This window comes from Ostrea edulis, chromosome 5, assembly GCF_947568905.1.
Source record: "Ostrea edulis chromosome 5, xbOstEdul1.1, whole genome shotgun sequence".
In the NCBI taxonomy this organism is placed as follows: Eukaryota; Metazoa; Mollusca; class Bivalvia; order Ostreida; family Ostreidae; genus Ostrea; species Ostrea edulis.
The window spans coordinates 58,774,795-58,801,013 of record NC_079168.1 but is presented as its reverse complement, the minus strand read 5'-3'; the positions used below and the strand labels follow the sequence as shown (position 1 = coordinate 58,801,013).

At 35.4% G+C, this 26,219-nt stretch overlaps 1 protein-coding gene across 8 annotated transcripts in view; it reads left to right on the top strand.

The window, feature by feature from the left end:
• Window positions 1-664: 664 nt before the first annotated feature.
• Window positions 665-26,219, top strand: part of LOC125649768 (titin homolog) — a 47,669-nt gene continuing 22,114 nt past the window's right edge. For 7 of the 8 annotated variants that reach the window (XM_048877506.2, XM_048877507.2, XM_048877513.2 and 4 more), the window contains exons 1-2: window positions 743-1,673; window positions 21,452-21,642. In XM_048877506.2, the coding sequence (XP_048733463.1) occupies window positions 1,152-1,673; window positions 21,452-21,642 (713 nt within the window). In that variant the 5' untranslated portion in view covers window positions 743-1,151. Of the gene's footprint in view, window positions 1,674-21,451; window positions 21,643-26,219 lie in introns of all 8 variants that reach the window. The other variant, XM_048877505.2, reaches the window with a different exon arrangement.

The window sequence follows — 26,219 nt, the reverse complement described above, 5'->3', positions numbered from 1 at the left end:
AGCATATTCTTGAAACTATCCTAATTAGAAACTGTGGGTGCTAGAAAAGAGTTTTGCTCTGCATGTTGATCCCTGCCGAGAAATTCATTGATTCCACAATAATAATTATCTTACTCTGAATGGAGAAGTAAGCTGCATACACGTCCAATATTCCGATTATTACATTATAGAAGGGCTGTTTGATAGTATACCGGCAATCAATACAATCGACATGTATGCTTGCGAAAGTATTCAGATTACAATGAATAAGAAAAAGAATATACATTGTTATTTGCCGATGTGCTTGTCAGTAAAAACTTGCTATGTGTATATTCTACTACTCTAAATAATGATAATTTCAATTGAATTTTCGATCATATTTGTATAACAAGTGTAGAATTTGAAACACCCCAATTCAATTGTTTGAAGATGGGATAAAAATCAGTAAAAAGGCAAATATAGTCCTGAAAACTATTGCTTCAAATTTTAATCAATAGAGGTAATGGCAACAAGGAAAGCTGTACAACAGTCTACCATTTCCCTGTTAATTTTTAAATGTCCAAATCATTGAAATCATCAAGAATTGTTTGTTGTAACTCGGGTCGCGTGTCAATATTTACTTCTCGCTTAAACTCGGCAAAGTCACGCGTGATTTGCTCGAAAACACACGTATTCGTCTTATTACATAGATAACACGAGAAGATAATTGGAATGCCAAATGACTTTAATAAAGAGCACATGTTTGTCGATTTAAATTTGTGCTATCGATGCCATTTAAAGCATAACTTCATATAAGTTAACGTTCCTTATTGGAGTGTGTGGTTTACACTTATAAATTGATTTCAAGAACAATTCCAGTTGCATGAGCGAGGTGGAACCGTACGGTAAATGAATCCGGTCCTGATTGTCATTTACATCATTCGGTTGAGTATCTTCGGGAATCAATAGGAAATCTGTTGACAGAGGTATATAAACCGATATTTAAAGAATATGCTGCATACCCGGCGACTAATGGCGATCAGAATGACTTAATTCAAAAGGAAAATAATTCTTAGTCAAAATGTGACAACACAAGATGACAGGGCAGTCGCGCAATGAATGGACTCTCACGCAAAATGTCATTTAGGTATGAGGTGTCGGTTTAAGTCATAGGAGGAGGACAATAGTCTGACATGGCAGATTCAGAGATCACGGAACAGTCCGGGAGCACGGACAAAACTTCCAATGAAGACGAAGAAGCCAGAGCTAGCATGTCCGAGCTGATGGAGAAGATGTGGACAGCGGTGGAAACAGGGAAAGACAAAGAACTTCGAAAGTTCTTCTCTCAACACGGGGACCGAGACATTCCTGTGAACAGGGACAATGAAGAGTTTGACGAGGATGGGGGTCATATACTGATATTTTGTGTAAAAGAGGGTTGCAGCAGAGGCAACTCATTCGGGAGGGATTTTGTGCAGTGTGTTAGGATATTGTTAAATTCTGACAAATTAGATATTGATGTTCAGGATAAATCCGAAAGGACGGCTTTACACTGGGCAGTTTTAGGTAAAAATGCTAATTTTTGCAGCCTGCTGAAGAACGCGGGGGCAGATCCCACCATCGAAGATCATGATGGATTATCCCCATTCCACATTGCCGTGCAGAAACAATACAAGGACATTCTGAAAATACTATCCAACGGGCAGGATAAAGAGGTAACATAAACTGGTCCCAGCCAAATATTAAATTGATTCAAATACCAACCAGCCAAACAATTGGCAGTCATTGTAACCTCTACTGGCACTAGAACTGTATCGTGTTTCCAAGTTTTGCATTAATTAACGGGTGAATGATAGAGGAGTTAAGCAGACAATGCTACGTAGAGATCTACGTTTTGTGTATTAGCTTACTGTCATCGCGATCATAAATGCTTGACCACCCCCTGTCGGTCTGAATGGTTTGTTTTACATGGTAATCAAGATCAATCGAGCTAATCATTTCGGCGTTGATAGTGATATCAAATCACTCTACTTTTATCTGGGTCAAGTTTTTAAATTGAATATCATATACCTGTGGAAAATAAACCCACCAAAATTTTCATGATAGTATCCTTCTAAATTACCCTTTTGGCTTTGTGTATGTGAACAGTTCCTGTCACTTTGGAACCTCGCTTCTCAGACTAAACATAGAGTAAACATTGAAATATTGACCGTTTCCCCTAACTATTTATCTTACATCTCTTGTAATAACCATAGAATTGATGACATTATTTTCCTTTTTGATCCACATCAAATCAATTTAAACAGTTGTATAGTAAAGCGCAGTGAATTCACACTACGATACCTGTAAGATATATTTAAATCTGTCATTTGAGCAGCAATCTTTGTAAGACTTGTTGAAATAAGTGTTTAAATAGTGCTTTAAGAAGAGCTCAATTCCAACATATAAAGATTGTGATGTAAACATTTCAGAGATGCAATGATAAGACATTTCATCGCGATATACTGAACAGAAACGGATAGAAACTGACAGCCAATATAAGCAAATTCATTCCGTACTTTATTCTGTGTGTGCATTCAATAAGATTTTTATCGACCACTGTACTTTAATATTGCTAATTTTTAGTCCTTGATAATTATATGGACTTAACCAACAAATACACATCCATTGTTGTATGAGATCTTTCACGAGAGATTTTTGAGATTTGTTGACATCTGAATGTAATAAACGCCATTAAGTAGCCCAGCATGAGTCCGACTTTTATGGCTGAACAAGAATTGCAGAAAGCTTACAGAGAAAACTGGGCCGCCATCTTTGACCATTGAAACCTCTCAGATATTCTTTCCCTGTCGGGCATTGATCTGGTTTGGAGGTGTAGTGAAGCACCTTTTACAAATAACTGTCTACCTTAAAGACTTCAAAAGCTTGCTATTGATCACTTAGAAATCGAACAGCACTTGTGTACACTGCGAATCGTGTGCTGCAATATTATTGAGTATTCTAATGTCCGTTTTTGTTTGAACGTTTAGAACAAACACGTCAGTATTCACATCAGCGAATTTCTTAAAGCAAGTTCCAAGGTTTGTATTTTTGAGTCATAATACTCAAACAAAATGAAATTCGTCGTTGTATAATTTCTTGTTTAATTTTCCATTGAGTGTTCATCAATAGAATCTACACTTTCTTCCAGTACCGATTAATTATTCATAAAAAACAACCACACGATCGATCAGCCTTTCCGAGGATGGGTATAGGTAAACTGTATTGTGGTTGTGGAGCGTATTACATGTGTAGTAAAACATGTCCTGTCTGGAACCTTAACAAAGTTTTAACTGCTATAAATTACTATAGCTCGTCACGTGGATTTACTTAAACCTGTCTGTCTGTATTAGATAAAAAACAATCACACCCTTTGAAGAATAAAATAGATCATTTAGTACATATACAATAAATGACAGTAAAGGGAATACAAACTGGGATTCAACATCAAATTATATCAAAAGTTACCAACATGTAAAATTTACAGACAATGCATAATGACAAATTGCCACGTCGCAAAATTTGCACCTGAGAACAAATATTTGTCATCTGACATATTATGATTAGTTCAAAACAATTCTACAACTTGGAAAAAATTAGAAATGGCCGTGGCCTTCAATGCGACATTTAGATATATCGACGACGTTTTATCTATTAACAATAATAATTTTCATTCATATGTCGATTCGATATACATGCTTATCTCTGTGAACTCGAAATAAAAGACACCAGAGTCATTCACTTCTGCTTCATATTTAGACACTTTATAAAAAAATAAATAAATAGTAACCGCAAACTAACAACTAAACTTTATCATTAAAGGAATGATTTCAACTTCTCCACCGTCAACTTCCCATATTTATGTAGCAATATTCTATTATCACCTGCATATGGTGTTTATATCTCTCAACTGGTTCGATACGCAAGAACCTGTTCTGCGTATAAGTTTTTAAATTGAGGCAGCCTACTGAGAAAGAAGTTGATGGTACAGGAGTTTCAACAGTCTCGTTCAAAGTAAGCTTTTCGCAAATTATATGGTCATTATAACAATCAAGTTTGCCAATACAACCTATCAATGGGTCAAATGCTGTCCGACTTGTTTCATACCGATTGTTAGGCCGTACTTGGCACATCGATTTTGACTACGGATTACTCCTTTTACCTAATCAAGATATAGGGCTCACGGCGGGTGTGACCGGTCGAAAGGGGATGCTTACTCCTCCTAGGCACCTGATCCCACCTCTGGTATATCCAGGGGTCCGTGTTTGCCTAACTCTCTATTTTGTATTGCCTGTAGGAGTTATGAGATTGATCACTGTTCGTTATCTTCACCTTTCATTTGAAGACATAAGACTTCAAATTTGTATTTTTCAAAATTGATATTAAATCAATGATATATCTGCTTGTTACTATACCCATGTTTCGTTTTATCTGCTTGCAATCTGTATAAGAGTCACGCAAAGAAGTACAGAGAACATAGTTCTGAAAGGTACTGTAGCCTAACTGACACGAAAATCTGTCCACATGTTTGGTGCTAAATATGTTTCATCGTTTACTCATATAAAGACGCATCTAGCTCAGGTAAAGTGCCCAAAGTTTGACTTGTGTAAGGCACTCAGGGTCATTTAGCAGTAAGGATTATTTATCGTGCTAACGCCGTAATAACCGTGACAGAGACTCCGACACCCCACCCCAACCCCCAATAAAAAAAGCATGTGTGTGGTGGTTTTTTTTTTTAAATCTTAACATCCCTTCACCAATTTTTCATTCATATTGAGACGTCACCAGCTGTAGGTGGTAGGTTGTATATTGTTTAACTCGAGAATTTTTCACTCATATGGAGATGTCACCATTGCCGGTGAAAGGCTGCGAAATTCAGCGCTTATGGCCTTTGAGCAGGGAGTGCTCGTCTATCGTGCCACACCTACTGTGAACAGTCACGTGGGGATCCGGGTTTGAATAGGTCCTCAGTACCCCTCGCTTGTCGTAAGAGGTGACAAAATGGGGTGGTCTTTCGGATGAGACCGCAAAAACTGAGGCCTTGTGTCACAGCAGGTGTGGCACAATAAAAATCCCTCCCTGCTCAGAGGCCGAAAGCACCGATCATAGTCCTAAATTTTGCAGCCCTTCATCGACAATGATGACGTCTCCTTATGAGTGAAAGATTCTCGAGTGGGACGTTAAACAATATACAACCAATCAACCTTCTGTGACACGGGGATTCGGGTTTTGTGGTCACATTCGAAGGACCGTCCCATTTAGTCGCCTCTTACAACAAGCAAGGGCCTATTCTAACCGGGTGTTGCTAAAACGCGGAACGAAAGATGAAACGGAACGGAAAACGGAACAGAATTTAAGAATTAGAATGAAAAATGTTGCTAAGATTACTCCAACAAATCGGAAGAAAATACTTTATTATGATTAAAATCAAAATTTTGGGAATTTGTTTACCAGCGGTAAAACAATTTTATCTTTAAATTCTGCATCATAAATTGATTAAGCGAAGTTAAACGTTTGTATAAGAATTTACAAAGCGTTTTACAAGAATTTTGAAATGTCGGCATTGACAGATGTGTTAGCGAGCAGCGACATATATGGGTAGGGAATCAAAAGAACACACGTGCTTTAAATGCCCCGCCCGGCGGGTGGCAAACGCCATTAACGCACATTTACATGTAAATTTACACATAATATCGTGTTTGTGTATACTTATGACAGGAAATATAGTATCAGTGGCGGATTTAGAGGGGGGCGCAGCAGGCGCCCCCCCCCCCTAAAATTTTCAAATTTAAGGTAAATCGCGGTATCTTGTTTCGGAAAATGTACTAAGCAATAAAGAAACAACAATTTCTTCCACTCCCGGATAAATAAATGACAAAATCTTTTAATTTTTTGAATTACTTTATTGGGAGAATTTAATTTTTTCCAAAAACCCTTAAAATTTGGGTCATTTTATTAATTTCACCTTATTAAAATGATAGAAAATAGTACCAATGACTAAATAGGAGAAATATTTCAAGCGCCATAAAATCTGTAAAATCCAGGAGCTTCTGGGAACCCCACCAGGGCTTCGCCCTGGACCCACTGCCTCATAAATTGGCGCCCTCCGTAACCACAATTCCTGGATCCGCCCCTGAGTATGTATATAACAACGACAATCCATGATCTTATTAAGTCAACAAGTTAAACATCTTGTGTTTGATATATTATTTTCTAACTAACAAAGACTTTGTGACCTCAGCACTCCAATCCTAAATAGGGAGAACTTCTAGCAGTTTAGTTTTAAATTAAATACTTGTATCTTAATATTTAGATTGATAATGAGGTGAACTTTTAATTCCATTCAAGCATAAATTGTCTGTTAGTCTTTTAGCTATTTCATATCTGTTAATTCCTCATACTATGGATCGTAAATTTCACCTTAGTTTTCATTGGTACTGTTTCAGTCTTTCTTTCCCGCTGTATCTCTTCGGGTTCAACACTAATCCGAAGGATATCGGTAAATGTACGAACTTTCACATCAATTCATCCCAAATAAGGCAAACCTTTTTGGCACACCGAGGCACACCGGACTCGTTCGCTTTAAAATTTGACGTAATACATAAATACATGCATATATTATATGTATAATTAAATTACAAATAAAAGCAAGTTCAATTTAAGAAGGCTATATTTGGGGGGAAATTGTTGAAAGAATTATTTTATCTTTTACAATGTTGTTTTTTGAGGGGGGGGGGGGGCTCTTGTTCATTGGATGTAAAATTTTCAAAGTTCAACTCTTTTTCAGTATGGTTATTTATTTTATTATTATTGATATATTTCATGGTAAGCTAATCAATTTAAAATACATATGCATTAGTATGAAGTATATGAAACAGTGGATTCTGTGGCTGACTTCCCGCTCTCTCTGTGATTTTTGCTTCCCTTGTTCATGATAAACCTTTTATTTTGCAAAATGCTGACTTCTTCATACAATATTTTCCGTTTTCCGTTTCATTTTCCGTTCCGCGTTTTAGCAACACCCATTCTAACCCGGATCCCCACCGGAATACCATAAATTAAGACATATGCTAAGGAACGTATCAGTGTTGATTCTTTAACGTGCCAACACCTGCCGTGACACAGGACTTCGATCCGAAACTCTCTCCTCTAAATGTCTACGTTTGGCGAAGGAGTAATCGCTATCAATGTTTACCTCTTAGGTTTGACGTGGCCATGGCACGAGCGGGGCTCGTAATCACGACCTCCCGGTCACGAAGCGAACTCTACCACTGAGCTACCGCGACCGGCATGAAAGTGGATTGTGAAATGTCAATTAGCATAGTCCATCTATTACGTAGATTAACTTCAATATATAAGCCGTAATAATTATAATAAGTGACTGATTGGTTTATTATATTTTGTTTTGAAACATTCTTTATTGACCACGACCAAAGGCGCTCGTGATCACGGTTGGAAACAGAATACATGTTCAATATAAAGGACCTTTTTCATTTTATGCTTTGAACTTTAATTAGGTGGTCAAACAGGTATGATCGACAGAATTTATATTGTTAACGAGTTGGATAGGGTCAACTAACTGACGTTAAAGGCCTCCAGCAGCGGAACATGAACCTAGAACAAAGAATCCTGTTTAATAATTAAATACGACTTGATCTCAAATATCTCACGAATTCCTAGTGCATATATCTATGCTCAATTTCAGTTCACGTCGGCATAAAACCCTAAATCTGTCCTATTCACAGTCCGTTCTCAGTCAGTGTATAGACCGTGAATTCTCGGACCTTGAACTACATGTATATTGCAGATGATGTGTAAGGTCATCTTTTGCAATTCACTTTATCAGTTCACACGGTGAACAAATGTGTAGTTCTTTTTCGGGCAAAAGATCTTTTATATCCGCGAGAAAATACTTTTCATAAGATTGCACCATCTCTCTTCTGTAAGCTAGGCTATAATAAAGTCTCAGTTAATACATGCATGTTTACAAGGTCATATCCGTTTCTTCTAGCTCATCACTCACCACGGATGGGCGGGGCAGTGGAAGGGGGTACGATATTGAGCATGTTTAATGCATCATATTTGAAGTATAGGAAAAAGTTCTCAGTAGCGTCGGACATGCTATGAAGATATATTATGATTGTGTTTATTCAAGTGATTAAAATACCAGTATATATTTCATTAATATACTAGTCACGTGTAGAACCTGCATAGTAGTGAAATGAAGTACATGTCTTTTAGTAACTGATCAGATACTCAGTATGTACTATTAAGGCAATCAAAAGATAATGTATCACATTTTTTGTGTATGTTCCAACCATTTGCGTTGCATTTGAATTTTTACTTTGATGTTTTATTGGCTTTTATAGCTAATGATCCGTGCGATTTTATGTATACACATGTAATCGCCGGGTATAAATTTACAAATATGATATTTACATACTATATCTTTTATTTCACAAGCCTATTCATCTTGAATTGCCTTTAAAATTGTAAAGAATCAGCAATTTGTGCATTCATTGACCAGTTCTCTCTGAACAAAAAGTTTGCAGAATTTTTCATCATTAAAAAAACTACCCATTTCATCAGAATCTTTAACTCTGGTACTCTACGTCTCATATGGTGAACATTGTTTCTTTCAAAACTTTCTTCTTGATTTCTAGACACTAAACAACAAAAGTGAATGCTCAATACTACAATGCGGATACCAAAATTTTGAAGTTCATGATCTCTGGGTTATCGTGATAGAATAGGGTCTTATAAAGCCTACAGCCTGCAGACGTGAATATATTGATCATATAATGAAAATGAATTATATATAATCTGCTGAGAATCGAACCCAGGACCTCTGGCACGACAGACTAGTGCTCTACCGATCGAACTAAAGGGTTAACCCACTAGCCAGAGCTAGTAGGAAGGCCATGTATCCAACACTACCACATTGTCCCCCTCCAAAGAGAGGCGTTCCGACTCTCCCGGAGTGCCAGCGCCAGTGGGACAAATTTCTGGGGCCAATCACTCTCACTCCCAGAGATTATCCGGGTTCCAAAGTGGGCGCCAAATATGTACCAGAGACACTGAAGAGTTCCCATAGTTTAAAAATACTAAGTTTTCTTTTTATTGCTTTTAATTTTCATGCTTAAATGATTTGCATAGAGTAACTGTCAATCAGTAAGTTCTGTATCTCCAATCGTAGAACAAACTGTCATGAGCTATCGAAACTTTTCATGTTGAGAAGGTAAATAAGAAATGATGGCCATTTGCAACGGCTTCAAAAATAGCCAACTTTATTTACTGTGGGATTTACACTATGTAAAGGTAATTGTGATAGGGAGTTAAAAGGATGTCTTAGGCGAAAAAGTTGAAGCGGATAAGAAATTCAGTTTAACCCATTTTAATCACAACAAACGGTCTAAGTTCAGGGAAGATTTCCCGAATCACCTTGACACTGGTCTGAGATTCGGAAAAGGCGTCAGTCCAAATATCCAGCCTCGACGAATCTCGCTGAGATTAGGTCAATCCGAGATGACGGAATGACTGTTCTATTCTACTTACTATCAATCCGAGATGACGGAATGACTGTTCTATTCTACTTACTATCAATCCGATATGACGGATTTCATGTACTTATACTACTTCCTGTGAATCCGATGTAAAGGATTGTTTTATACAGTCTGTGAAGTAGCCATCCATTATCTGGAATCGCTTTCCGTTTTGTGCATTAGTGGTATGTTATCAGGAATTCTCCGTATTCATTCTCAATAAATGACAATCCGTTCCCTTCAATTTTTATCCCTTCCATCCATTACGAATTCAGTATTTCATTTATTTTTTACACGTATTGGTAATTGACTGACTTATTTCAATGCGTCCCGGGGGATGACATAGGGCAACCACAGTGGCGCCCCATCTCTCTCTGTCTTCTGCAGTGCTCTGTTTTGCGAAACTTCCTCAGGTCTGATGTTAACCCTCTCCGTCAGGTGGTTTTTGGCCTTTCACGCTTTTGTTGTCCTTGGGGGTTCCACTTTAGAGCTTGCTTTGTGATGTTCACTTTGCTCAGTGTATGACCTATCCAGTTCCATCTGCGTGTTCTGATGCTTATTACCATAGGTTGTTGTTTGGTCCTTTTCCATACGTCTACATTGCTGATGGTATCTGACCACGTTATCCCCAGGACGTTTCTCTGACACCTGTTAACAAATGTCTGGACTGTTTTCATTGATGTAGTTTCCCTCCACTTCGGTACTGACTTCACATTGGTATTAGATATTCTGAGTTAGGTATTTGTTCTTAATGTTTTGCGTCGAGATAACGGATTAGTATTACAACTTACAAAGTGATACCAATTGTCAATATGAAAAAACGAATAAATACACCTAGGTCACAAATAAACTGTTATTGCTGACGAATTACTGTACCAGTCCGAGATTGTTTAATTAGTTGACCTAAAGCAATACTGACTGATGTGACAGTTGTTCTGCAAAATTTTAACGATTTTGATTGGATTTAATATTTTTTACTTCTACAGACACTGTAGAACTTCTGGATGTTCAGGACGAAAGTGCTAATTACTAATTACAATTTTAAACGGCCCATCATTATTGTTAACATCATAGCTGAAAATGCCTAGTTCAGGGTAGAACAGTGAAGGTTTTTTTTTTTTTTTTATAGGAACGGTTTAATCATCTCCATAGAATGCTCGTGTGAGAGTTATATATACGACAAAAAGACATCCAAACGCATACTTTTGTTAACATGTTTTAATTGATTCATTGATGAAATAGTTTTGCCAAAAAAACTAAGACAGTTGCAAATAGGTCATTCTCATGCAACACAGAAAGCGTGATACTGCCGTGCAACGAACAGAAAGCGTGGTACTGCCGTGCAGCGAACAGAAAACGTGATACTGCCGCGCTTCCGTTTCATTCACAATGTATTCCGTAGTATCATTTATGAACTTGGGTATACTAGTATATTTTTTTTGTGATTCGACTAATTATTTGGTTACTGTGTCAAATATCAATTGGAGTTATCGCTCTTCGTAAATAAAGTTTTGCTGATGCTTTTTATTTCCTTTACTACTAGCTAAATAAGGCAATATACGTTGATTTTTTTCATTGGGGGGAGGGGATGTTGCTTATATGTTGGGTCAAAATTCATTTCAATTCTCTTTTATCTTAACCTATTTCTACCAGATTTAAACACTCCATTATAGACAATCCTTCGTACCTATTTCTACCAGATTTACACGCTTCATTATAGACAATCCTTCGTACCTATTTCTACCAGATTTACACGCTTCATTATAGACAATCCTTCGTACCTATTTCTACCAGATTTACACGCTTTATTATAGACAATCCTTCGTACCTATTTCTACCAGATTTACACGCTTCATTATAGACAATCCTTCCTATTTCAGATCGTCCATACATCTCATGTTATTTCCCAATTCCTCCTAATCGCTTTTTTTCATGAGTTGAGTAAATACTAACAATCCTTCAGAAATTTACAAACTATAAAATATGCAGTTTTTAGAACACGATGCTCTGTCGCAAACTCTGATCAATAGAACCCCATTTTAAAATCAATAAACAGTTCAGCTGATGTAATGAAACTTCAATAAAGTTAATTGCCATGAAATTCATTATTGGTTTCTGATATCAAGGGTCTGTAGAAATACAAATTCTATTCGTAAGAGAAAACACGAATGCATATTTTCCTTTCACTTTATTTAATACATAGTCTCTCTTTCTCCTCTCTCGTTCTCAATCATGCTCCTAAATGGGACGACTTGATATTTGACACTGCTGACCGCAGCGTGACCTGACACTGCTGACCGCAGCGTGGCCTGTTGCACAATGCTGTAAGAACGTGCATGAACATTTGTAATTTGATTAACATATTAAACGTAAGCACATTGTAGATATATTATAGTAAAACCGTTAACATCACCACCTGGGTGATATAAATTTTGTTTTGTTTTCAATCAGATTTTATTTGCAATCCCTGTGTGTTTTGGAACATTAATTGGTACTTACAAAGTATGATCGCTTAGCTGTGTTGTTAATGAATAATTGCTCGGGATGTACTAATCTAATATTGAAAGGTTTGGCTTTATATGTGTACATATTAATACGATTGAAGAAGACCGGTAACACGGTCGAAATATTTATAGAAAATGTTTAGAGTTTTTATTTTAAATTTTACTTCGACAAAGACACACACACACAGATATATATATATATATATATATATATATATACATGTGTAAGCGATATTCAAGATTATCAAGAGGGTTTTTATGGAGTCTAATCCCGAATCGTACCAATATGTACCACCCTCATATAGTATAGCTATGAGGTTGCATATAGATTTATCTTACCTCAGACACTAACGTATTAAGAAGATACATGTACGTATGTAGACTTCGCCATCAGTGATTTGCCGAAAAAAATGTTCACTTATGGCAAAAAAGAAATGCGATGAAGTAGTATACGATTGATCAGGCGAGGAATTGGAGATTTAAAGGGACTGCTTCACGGTTTTTGAAAAAAAATAATTATTTTTCATGTTAAATTTTTTAAATATAACTAATTTAATGTTGACAACCAAAATTTGTACCTTCTGAATGAAAGGATAAGAGCAGTATTTTAGCTTTAATTCTGTGTTATGTAATCAAAGACTCCAGACTTTTAGTGAAATGTTAATTTTGTGATTAAAAGCATCTTAATTTTGTACAGTCACAAATCTAACTTTTAGACGACACATTTTACCTAAAGTATGCCTGAAATGTGATATATATAATAATCTTGGATCAATATTCATTTATTTTTGAAAACTTCGTAAACAATAACACACCTCAATCTTTGTTTTCAAAACAAATAATGATATCTCACTTGTCAAATCAAAATACAAGCATTCTGCCACACCATGATTCTCGGATTTGGGCGGAACCAAAATAGAGGTTGAAATGTTGATATACGAATGTATATAAGAATCGTCTGAGAACATTACGGGTACAACTTGTTAAAGTTATATGTAAATATATCCCCATGTAGCGTTGGCCTGATTTTGTTCATACCATGAGGATGAAGTTGTAAGTTTTCATTGGAATATTCAAGAACCATATTCTAAAATGTTCTTTTCAAGAGCAACAAGAGTAAAATAAATATGCAAATATCCTCGTGTAGTGTAAGCTTCAGGTTGTTTTTTTTTTCAAACTTTGACACCTGGGACGGATGGGACCAAAATTTGGATAATAAAGTATGAAAAATCTTCTCTAGAACAAAGGCTGTACAATTCATTAATTTGATAATATGTATGTAGTGTAATTTCATGTTGGTTCAAACCATTTCCCTCGAAACCTTGAATAATGGGGATGTAATATATATATTTTTTAAAAACTGAAAATCTTTATTTCAAGAACCAAAGCGATACATCTTTCTTCATATTAAAGTGTTCTTAATGTAGGTTCAATTTCCTTGACTCTGGAGGGTCCACGGTAAAGGTTTTTAAAAGTTACAGTCTTATATTACTTCATGAACATATATATGATGAATACATATTTCTTTACATGAATTATGGTGTCCTCAACTAGAGTTGGCGTACAAAAGAGATTTAAAAATTGCTGACGGAATCTTTTAGGATCATTCCTATAGCAATATAATAATTACAGTTTGTGAAAATAATATGCATGTACCCTGAGAATAGTGTATATAGTGGTGCAATAGGTCTTGGCTTATTGTTGAGCCACTATTTGTGTTACAGTAAGATATCTGTATGGGGAAGGTAGCTCAGGTGAGCGTTGTGTCTCATGATCCTTTTGTTGAATTGGATACGAAATGAGAGGTGAAGACCACCCTAGCTGTGATACTACGTTTACATGCAGTTTGTAATGTTAATTCCATGTTTAATGGTGTAACTGATTTCTTAACAGTATTTGTTGGGTCTAACAATATGATAGTATGTGTGGATAGGTATAACATTAAGATAGTATGTGTGGATAGGTATAACATTAAGATAGTATGTGTGGATAGGTCTAACATTAAGATAATGTGGATAGGTCTAACATTAAGATAGTATGTGTGGATAGGTCCAACATTAATATAGTATGTGTGGATAGGTCTGACATTAAAATAGTATGTGTGGATAGGTCTAACATTAAGATAGTATGTGTGGATAGGTCTGACATTAAAATAGTATGTGTGGATAGGTCTAACATTAAGATAGTATGTGTAGATAGGTCCAACATTAATATAGTATGTGTGGATAAGTTTGACATTAAGATAGTATGTGTGGATAGGTCTAACATTAAGATAGTATGTGTGGATAGGTCTAACATTAAGATAGTATGTGTGGATAGGTCTAACATTAAGATAGTATGTGTGGATAGATCTAACATTAAGATACTATGTGTGGATAGGTTTGACATTAAGGATAGATCTAACATTAATATAGTATGTGTGGATAGGTCTGACATTAAAATAGTATGTGTGGATAGGTCTAACATTAAGATAGTATGTGTGGATAGGTCTGACATTAAAATAGTATGTGTGGATAGGTCTAACATTAAGATAGTATGTGTGGATAGGTCTGACATTAAAATAGTATGTGTGGATAGGTCTAACATTAAGATAGTATGTGTAGATAGGTCCAACATTAATATAGTATGTGTGGATAGGTTTGACATTAAGATAGTATGTGTGGATAGGTCTAACATTAAGATACTATGTGTGGATAGGTTTGACATTAAGGATAAATCTAACATTAAGATAGTATGTGTGGATAGGTCTGACATTAAAATAGTATGTGTGGATAGGTCTAACATTAAGATAGTATGTGTGGATAGGTCGGACATTAAGATAGTATGTGTGGATAGGTCTAACATTAAGATAATATGTGTGGATAGGTCTGACATTAATATACATGTAGTATGAGTGGATAGATCTAACATTAAGATGGTATGTTTGAATGGGTCTAACATTAAGATACTATTTGTGGAAAGGTCTGACATTATTTGTGGATAGGTCTCACATTAAGATAGTTTTGGTGGATAGTTTTAACGTTAAGATAGTTTTGGTGGATAGGTCTAACATTAAGATAGTATTGTGGATAAATCTAACATTAAGATAATATGTGTGGATAGGTCTAACATTAAGATAGTGTATGTTGATAGGTCTAACATTAAGATAGTATGTGTGGATAAGTCCTACATTAAGACAGTATGTGTGGATAGGTCCAACATTAAGATAGTATGTGTGGATAGGTCTACATTAAGATAGTATGTGTGGATAGGTCTAACATTAAGATAGTATGGGTGGATAGGTCTTACATTAAGATAATATTGTGGATAGTTCTAACATTAAGATAGTATGTGTGGATAGGTCTAACATTAAGATAGTGTATGTGGATAGGTCTGACATTAAGATAGTGTATGTTGATAGGTCTAACATTAAGATAGTATGTGTGGATAAGTCTTACATTAAGACAGTATGTGTGGATAGGTCCAACATTAAGATAGTATGTGTGGATAGGTCTGACATTAAGATAGTGTGTGTGGATAGGTTTGACATTAAGATAGTATGTGTGGATAGGTCTGACATTAAGATGGTATGTGTGGATAGGCCTGACATTAAAATAGTATGTGTGGATAGGTCTGACATTAAGTATAGGTTTAAAATTAAGATAGTATGTGTGGATAGGTCTAACATTAAGATAGTGTGGATAGGTCTAACATTAAGATAATATGTGTGGATAGGTCTAACATTAAGATAGTGTGTGGATAGGTCTAACATTAAGATAGTATGTGTGGATAGGTCTAACATTAAGATAGTATGTGTGGATAGATCTAACATTAAGATAGTATGTGTGGATAGATCTAACATTAAGATAGTATGTGTGGATAGGTCTGATATTAAGATAGTATGTATGGATAGGTCTGACATTAAGATAGTATGTGTAGATAGGTCTAACATTAAGAGAGTATGCGTGGATAGGTCTAACATTAGGAGAGTGTGTGTAGATAGGTCTAACATTAAGATAGTATGGGTGGATAGGTCTTACATTAAGATAATATGGGTGGATAGGTCTAACATTAAGATAATATTGTGGATAGTTCTAACATTAAGATAGTATATGTGGATAGGTCTGACATTAAGATAGTGTGTGTGGATAGGTTTGACATTAAGATAGTATGTTTGGATAGGTTTGACATTAAGATAGTATGTGTGGATAGGTCTAACATTAAGATAGTATGTGTGGATAGGTCTGACATTAAGATAGTTTTGGTGGATAGGTCTGACATTAAGATAGTGTGTGTGGATAGGTTTGACATTAAGATAATATGTGTGGATAGGTCTGACATTAAGATGGTATGTGTGGATAGTTCTAACATTAAGATAGTATATGTGGATAGGTCTGACATTAAGGATAGGTCTAACGTTAAGATAGTATGTGTGGATATGTCTAACATTAAGATAGTGTGGATAGATATAACATTAAGATAGTATGTGTGGATAGATCTAACATTAAGATAGTATGTGTGGATAAGTCTACAATTAAGATAGTATGTGTGGATAGGTCTGACATTAAGATAGTTTTGGTGGATAGGTCTGACATTAAGATAGTGTGTATGGATAGGTTTGACATTAAGATAGTATGTGTGGATAGGTCTGACATTAAGATGGTATGTGTGGATAGGTCTAACATTAAGAGAGTATGTGTGGATAGGTCTGACATTAAGGATAGGTCTGACATTAAGATAGTGTGTGTGGATATGTCTAACATTAAGATAGTGTGGATAGGTCTAACATTAAGATAATATGTGTGGATAGGTTTAACATTAAGATAGTATGTGTGGATAGGTCTAACATTAAGATAGTGTGTGGATAGGTCTAACATTAAGATAGTATGTGTGGATAGATCTAACATTAAGGTAGTATGTGTGGATAGGTCTGACATTAAGAGAGTATGTGTGGATAGGTCTAACATTAAGAGAGTATGTGTGGATAGGTCTAACATTAAGAGAGTATGTGTGGATAGGTCTAACATTAAGATAATGTGGATAGGTCTAACATTAAGATAATATGTGTGGAGAGGTCTAACATTAAGATAGTATTTGTGGATAAGTCTAACATTAAGATAGTATGTGTGGATAGTTCTGACATTAAGATAGTTTTGGTGGATAGGTCTGACATTAAGATAGTGTGTGTGGATAGGTTTGACATTAAGATAGTATGTATGGATAGGTCTGACATTAAGATGGTATGTGTGGATAGGTCTAACATTAAGAGAGTATGTGTGGATAGGTCTGACATTAAGGATAGGTCTAACATTAAGATGGTATGTGTGGATAGGTCTGACATTAAGGATAGGTCTAACATTAAGATAGTATGTGTGGATAGGTCTAACATTAAGATAGTGTGGATAGGTCTAACATTAAGATAATATGTGTGGATAGGTCTAACATTAAGATAGTATGTGTGGATAGGTCTAACATTAAGATAGTATGTGTGGATAGATCTAACATTAAGATAGTATGTGTGGATAGGTCTGACATTAAGAGAGTATGTGTGGATAGGTCTAACATTAAGATAGTATGTGTGGATAGGTCTAATATTAAGATTGTATGTGTGGATAGGTCTAACATTAAGCTATTAAGTGTGGATAGGTCTAACATTAACATGGTGTGTGTGGATAGATCTAACATTAAGATAGTATGTGTGGATAGGTCTGACATTAAGACAGTATGTGTGGATAGGTCTAACATTAAGATAGTGTGTGTGGATAGGTCTAAAATTAAGATAGTATGTGTGGATAGGTCTGACATCAAGATAGTATGTGTGGATAGGTCTGACATTAAGATAGTATATGTGGATAGGTCTAACATTAAGATAGTATGTGTGGATAGGTCTAACATTAAGATAGTGTGTGTGGATAGGTCTAACATTAAGATAGTATGTGTGGATAGGTCTAACATTAAGGTAATGATACTTGTCAACAGCTCTTACAAGGCAATGAATTATGTCGATACTCCTGATCCACAGTGCTGTTCGTTACCCAAAAATTGAGTTCAGTTTTTGCTTTTGACCAGACTTTGAACCATTTCTTCTTAGATTATTTTCACATTAGAATGATCAAACCTTCAGCTGTTAATGTGGACCTATTTAATATTGCAGGAGATAGCCTTTTTCATTATATATTTAAAACATTTTCATTATATATTTAAAACAGTACGTAGCATCAATACATTTAAAATGTGGAGCTTTCTCAATCCCCAGGTTTCCACCTATAAATTCTACTGAGCTACGATCTTTTAATGATTTTTTGCATTACTGTTATGCATGTTTTATTGAGTGAAAGTGAGAGCGAGGTTGAAATCACATACCTTCGATAATGCTCCCAACAAACAAGTGACTGAACATTTTAATGAAGAGATTGTGTAAACTTAGTGGATGGAACGGACGAAATGACATGCAAAAACCTGTAGGACTTTCCATTATTGAGTTGTTGAATGCAGACATAGTCATGCTAAGCACGTTCCGATATGAACTTAAATTAATTATAAGTCCTTACAGCGCCTTGCCTGAACCGTTTTGTTTCGTCCCTGTTTTCGTTTTCGCCCACCTCTACGCCTCTACGCACGCGCTTTTGTTCCTAGCCAATCACGGATAGTGGATACATTTCACTTCGAATGTCGAAAATAGAACTGTATTGTTTACCATCCAGAAATGCACGATATCCTACAACGTTAGCCGCAAAAGACATGGTTACTGTATAAGTCAGTTTCTCAAACTTCAGGCGAGATCTCGTTTGTAGGACAACCGATTATAACTGAGATACGTTAATTTAAAATAAAACGCCGTGTCAGATTAGTGTGCCATAAATTCGTGAGAGTGTTTTTTAAATCATTAAATCCAAAAGAATCGCCAAAGCGTTTAAGACCGGTTGTGGATACTCTGTATTGTTGGATCTTAGTTTGTGTGTATATTGTAATTTGGATTACCTCTATAGCAAGTAAGTGAGTGTGGTATTCAATGAAAGATGGGACGAAGTGATATGAACTAACAATTTTCGTTTCTAAAATTGCATTCATTTTTCTTCATATGGTTCGGTCCCCAACCATATGATGAAAAATGAACGCAATTATTGAAACAAAAATTGTCTACAGTAACGGTCTTCTTCACAGAACGTAATGTTTTGTCTACAGTAACGGTCTTCTTCACAGAACGTAATGTTTTGGACATAAATGGTGACTTCCAGTTCACCTCACGGAAATGATGAACCAAGTAGAAATTCAGCTTTATATTTATTATTTCATTTCTTGAACTGAGATTTTTTTAGTTTCAATCCTTCTATACATTATCCAAAGAATATTGTCGTCCGGAACATTCTTATTTGAAAATAAATGAGATGATATGGCTATTTTAGTGGAGACTTGTTAGATATCGGTTTCCACCACCAACCAAATGTACTCTTACATTTCCAGTTAATTCTACTTCACGGCTAATCCCTCTGTGTATGTGTATTTTAAGGGTTATCAATTATTCAGATTTAATAGAAGTTGGTAAATTGAGTTTATATCCTCCGCATTTCAGGGTAGTTATGTAAATAAATGTAGGGGGAGGGGTATGGGGTGGTCCACGATTCTGACTTTTGAAGTCTCTTTCTTGTGACCAACGTGGAGTCAGAGATACATACAAACCTAGCAATAAGCTGGACAGTTTTAGCTATTGTGGTATGTCTGGCTGTGATATTTGTGCTTGTAGTATACCTGTTGTCGGGGTCACCGGTGTAATATTTCACAATGACAATTAAACTACAGATTAAAGATTTGCTCAATTGTCCACTTTCATCTTGTTAATAATAGTCTGGCGAGGGCTGGTTTTGCTTTAAATCATGAAGTGGCGTGACAGGCATTGTGGAGAGTATATACAAAATCTCTCAAATTGACTAAATTTTTTTTTTGTATTCACAATTTCGAGGAATTGTGCAAGTATGTTAAAAGCAATACGGTGTACAATGTTTATCAACAGACAATAGAATTGGTGATTTGGAAATATCAAGTGTCATGTTTATCATATTGAGGATATCATCAGAATGATATGTTGCCACATGAATGAATTATTTCTTTTCCTTTGTGAGCTTTTACTAGGCGATTATCAATATTTTCGGGCATACCGTGATTGCGAATCGTTTAATAATTACCAATCAGTTGTTTCAATACAATATTGAAATAAGGCTACACAGCGACGAGTCGGCAAGCTTTCAAAGATATCACCAGTATGTTGTTTTATCCTCAAACTGAATGCAAAAAATCAATGATCATGATAAATGTTTAAAATTCTAATAAATTTTCAATTATGGTGTAGTGTCAGTGAAATGTGTATATGGATCATTTACAGTGAATCAAAATTGAGCTCAGCATATGTGTACTTCGGAGAGAAAGAAAGAGAAAGAATGAGAGAGAGAAAACAAGCTGTAATCAGTTGCAGCTAAGAAAATATGTGTTTACATGTAGCAATAATAAAGAATAGAACGAGTACTTTTTCCTAGTATTGAACTGTGTTTTTCACTTGCTTTTAGTTCGGAATTATATGAGGTATAATCTTTAGGCAGGCTTACATATGCAGTAATATATTAATCCGCTTCGATCGACCGAGGACTGCAAACCTGCGTAATTGAAAAATTGAAGAATATCTCCACATGACTTCCCAACAACAAAAGAAGACGTAAAAGATTATTAGTTGAGGTGTATTAGTTAATCGCCATTGCTGCTTCTGGGAACGGGGCGTAATTTCTAAATCACATCTCTCCGGAATCTTCTGTGTTTTTACATCTTCCAATATCATTACCAAATTCTGAATCGTTTTAATTAAGATAATAGTACTGATATGCAAAACCTTTACAATGGGGAACCTCATTTATTTAGTATGTTTAGTTTACCATCAATTTCATGAATCGGGATTTAGAGAAAAGACGATTAATGTCATATTTTTAAGTGGTGTACATATCTATAGATATAAGTTATAAACAGGAAGTTTTTAGACATTACAGAAGTCACACAGAGCTGCATCGCCTGCTCCTTTTGTTTGTTACCTATGCATGCATGCCATGATCTGGTTAGAACCGGAAGTAATATATTCGTAGGGTGATATTTTCATTTTACTTAGCTTTCTTCCAAGGCTTAAAAATCATGAATTTACCTTCTTTAGTTTGTAAAGAAATCATGTACAATAAAGGTAGCCATTTTTATGCCTTGGAAACAATAAAATCAACATTAATCCCCCCCCCCAAATGGAGATGGAGGTCCCAAAATGGCAAAGATTGTCAACCAAAGGGGCGTTTGCAACCCCCATCTAGATCTGCTACTGGGTAGCATGCTTATCTTAACATGCAACACCCTCACTGAAAATCAAATATATTTACCATTGAATGTATTCGTTTCTTACAGATATTTTCGAAAAAGGATGGCAGAGGAACGCCTCCGCTGGTTACTGCTGTCAACACGGGCAATGCTGAGATCTGTCGATTCCTGTTAGAAAATGGCGCCAAAATTGATGCTACGGATAGAAAGTTAAAACGGTCTGCTCTCCAATATGCAATATTGGCAAAGAATTTGGAGATTTTTGATATATTGTTAAAGTAAGTAGAATGGGAATCAATGAAATCTTAATAAACACGATGTCCAAACCTATAATGTTTATTTTGCGACTATTCAAGGAAGAAAGTAAATGTATGTGCAATACCTAGTTTGGAGCAATTTACACTATTACTATAGATTACTTCGTGCAATACCTAGTTTGGAACAATTTACACTATTACTATAGATTACTTCGTGCAATACCTAGTTTGTAACAATTTACACTAATACTATAGATTACCTCGTGCAAAACCTAGTTTGGAACAATTTACACTATTAATATAGATTACTTCGTGCAATACCTAGTTTGGAGCAATTTACACTATTACTATAGATTACTTCGTGCAATACCTAGTTTGGAACAATTTACACTATTACTATAGATTACTTCGTGCAATACCTAGTTTGGAACAATTTACACTATTACTATAGATTACTTCGTGCAATACCTAGTTTGGAACAATTTACACTATTACTATAGATTACTTCGTGCAATACCTAGTTTGTAACAATTTACACTATTACTATAGATTACTTCGGAGTTTATGAAGCATAAACACGAAGGGAAAATTACTTCATATTCCTACATGAAGTGATTTTATTTTTGAACCTTCATATGTAATTCATATCAACACAAAAATCTAAAATCTAATTTAATTTAAACAATATTTATTCACAAAGAAATGAATGGGATTAGGCAGCAGGCATAGCCTATTTTAGTCCTCTCCCTACATCAAGGTCACAATGAACAAACGCATGCAGATATATTTTGTAAACAAGATAGAATATTTAGAAGAAAAAGATCTAATATATATACATGTATGTACATGTATATATATATTAGTGGAAATTTTGAAACGAAAAAGAAAAAGTATCGGTTTAGAGACAAAACATTTGCATTTGCAGCTACCTTAGGAGCCTACTACATGTATATAACAAGCTCATGTAAACAATATAAACTATATTTTTAAATTCAAATCGAAAATGTCCCTATCTGAAGTGTATCAGAGAGGAACCAATTGTCAGTTGCTATTTATTTCAAGCGATAACTCCTCAGTGAAATCGATCATTTTCCCGAACAGTTGTAAATATTGTGTTACATTCAAGAATAAAGGTATGATGCAAGAAAGTGTCGATCCCTCTCATCATGGGCAAATGTTTCAAGGAAGAAAATCTCTAATTGAAGTCATGCTTAATGGGGAATAATCATTTCAGACAGATTGAATACTAATCAGGAATATATCTGAGGTATGATTTCAGCATTGATGTAGTTCTTGGTTATTATTCAATATGATATTATCTTGTAAGGGAAGAATCATAAGATTGTCTTTATTCGATTCTTGTCTCTACAAACTTCACTGAATGTAGGTCGTCTACTGTTGATATAGGATTGTAATTGTAATTACATAGTTTGTTCTTCTTGTATGATTTATAAGCTAAAAATCACGCCTTATGGAGATACAATGTACTTGCTTTGAAAAAATGTAAAGAGTACTGACTGAATTCAATCCAAACACATTCTGCACAATATTACAACCTGTAAAGTTTTTTGGGGGAAATATTTTAAAATAATAATCAACTTCACTTTTTGACATGGATTTTCGCGTGTCTGTTGCTTCTGAGATCACGTTTTTCATGTGTCTAAGGCTGCAGAAGAGAATCTAAACGCTTGCATGTTGAAACCTTTCATTTGCATACCTTTCAACTAAAACTTTAATTGCCCTGTATATCTGCAACTTGAATAGCTAGAATCTTCATTCATTGACGGAACAATAACAAAACGGGCATTAACCGTTCCTGTAGTAAATGCATTATACATGTAATTGCAAAGTATTCTGGGATGAAATTCTTGAGACTGAATGGGGAAAAGTGGACCAAAGAAAAGCTCGATGGAATGTTTTTTTTGTGTGTTGATTGTTCGATCAATTGAAAACAGTCTCTTTCATGCACAGTATAAGAAATATGAATATTAGACTTTATCAATGCATGTATGATTTGATAATGAGGGCAGTGAATAAAATTGTAAGCATGTTTGTTCAAGATTACAAGAAATGCTTCAACACTTTGTGATTGTGTGTGGATGATAGATCTGACAATTTTGAGACACTTATCATAGAGAGAATATTTACACAACCCGTGATCTGTGTTGATTTTCCTCTTGTGTTAATGTTAGGACCCCCCGAATTGTTACCCTCCCAATTACACCGGTGTATTCTACAGAAATGTTACACGGACGCGCCAGCAATCTGTTACATGACCTGTTTACCTCTATCGTGAAATTCATCTTCACGTCAATATAATGTTGACTTTTTACCATCGGATTTGAAATAGTGTTTGATGGCTAGATTAAATGATGGGTGACAACTAACTTCGAGGTAACACGACTAAGAAGATACATTGATAAGAGTGCGTATGTACACTGCTTTGTAGGTTATTTTTATGTGTAGTGCAAGGGATGCTTACTCTTCTTCCTTTAAAGTGCAGGGCTCTGTGGGCATCATCGCACCCTCCTTGGCACTGGTGTTCCCAGGGATCCATCTTTATCTTGCAGTCATTTTTGTATTCTTCATAGGAATTATGAAATTTTTCTATGCATACATTATATTACAAGGAAAGTGAAAAGTAGCTGAGTTTTATTATCCCAAATAAGCATTAACAAAAACATGAAGAGATCAAAATGAAGACATTTCTGTCTTTCTCCGATCTAGAATGAATTTTTAGAAATATACTACGATAACTGTCTTGTGGTGTCTGGAATCTAAATGTGAAGTAAATCGGAACACGTTTGTGTGTTTCATATCGAAGTTCATGAAATCATGAATCAAATTCTGGCGGTGTAAGTTACTGCAAGTCCAAAATAGTTACTAAAATGCTTTGTGAGACTGGGGTTTAATATTGATTTTTATTATTGGTTTTATATGATGATCATTCAATAGGTTTTTATGAAGTGGTCTGCCTGACTGCAATTAATGAGGTCTTTGTGCATTAACATGTGACTTGCAACATTATACTATATATTGTGAATTTTGTGATATGTTAGGGTCAGTCAGGTACTTTGAAGATATATATTTTTTTAATGTGGTGGTTTGTAGTGTTGCTAGGTGTTTTATTTTTAGAGAAACAATGAATATATTTAGTTATTACCACATAAACAAATTTCAAAAGATAACGATCTGAAAGTAGAACAGGCTTCATTTGTTTTACACATAATAATGAATTGGGAATTTAAATTTTTCACTGTGGTTGAGTCATTGGTAAAGCATACAGAATCATTGTCTAAAATATCTTAAACGCAATGAAGTTATCCATTGTTATTCTGCATAACGCTTTCATACTTGTATGTTCAGCATCAAATTAGGGGTAGGTATCATTAAAATAGACAATTCACTCTGTAATCCACCAGTTTCGTGGCATAGAGTGGGTTCGATATTCCTAAAAATATAACTGTTTAAAAGAAATGCAGGCAAGACTGGTGCAAATTGTGCACGTGTCCGTTCTCTTGACTACTATATCTCTGTTAGCAACCAAAACATGCTTAATACACGCATTCTTTACTATTCTTGAATAACTACATATAAAACTGAGACAACCCATTAGCGGTATGCCTGTGAAGTGGAGGTTGATCAATACGTACATGGGAAGGGAGAGATGTCGACTGCTTTAGAGATTAGCTATAAGTGGCTTCACTCTATATACAGCCACTGTGTACAACTATGTACTTTGTAACACCTTTTGTTAATCCATTGTGACAATAGTGTTAAGATAGAGCCAAATTAGATTAAGTTGTTCCTAGCTAGACTTAGGGCCTATATGATAAATAACTGTACAATGTACTTATAATACTGTTACTTAGTGTGTCTGGCTCCCGTTAGTATGTACTTATAATACTGTTACTTAGTGTGTCTGGCTCCCGTTAGTATGCTCCATGCATTCCATTTCTGTTCCTTGTGGGATTCCAACTACTGTCCGCATGTTTGACAGCCATGTGTAAACTGAACTGCGTGCAGTAATGACTTGTTTCAATGTACTAAGCAGGCATTATACTGACAACACTAAGAGTATAATACATCACTGATGCGAATGTGACAGAAGTGACAATACTGACAACACTAAGAGTATAATACATCACTGATGCGGATGTGACAGAAGTGACAATACTGACAACACTAAGAGTACATGTATAATACATCACTGATGCGGATGTGACAGAAGTGACAATACTGACAACACTAAGAGTATAATACATCACTGATGCGAATGTGACAGAAGTGACAATACTGAGCTTACGTCCATGTCTCTCGCAATGCACCACATTCGATTTATTTGTAATTCAAATAACAACTGAATAGCTGATATGAAACTGTTCAGTAGGATCCATTGAACAGTGTTATTTGGAGAGACGTGTTGTTTGCTCTTTAGGATTTATTATTATAAGTGTCTTTTACAAATGTCTATATACAGCCATATTGGACAGATTAGAACTGAAATCCCCTCAGTGATCATTTCAGTGTGGTTAATCCCCTATTGTCCCTTTGTCTCCATTATTTACACAAGTATTCTTTGTACACATAGCAGGAAG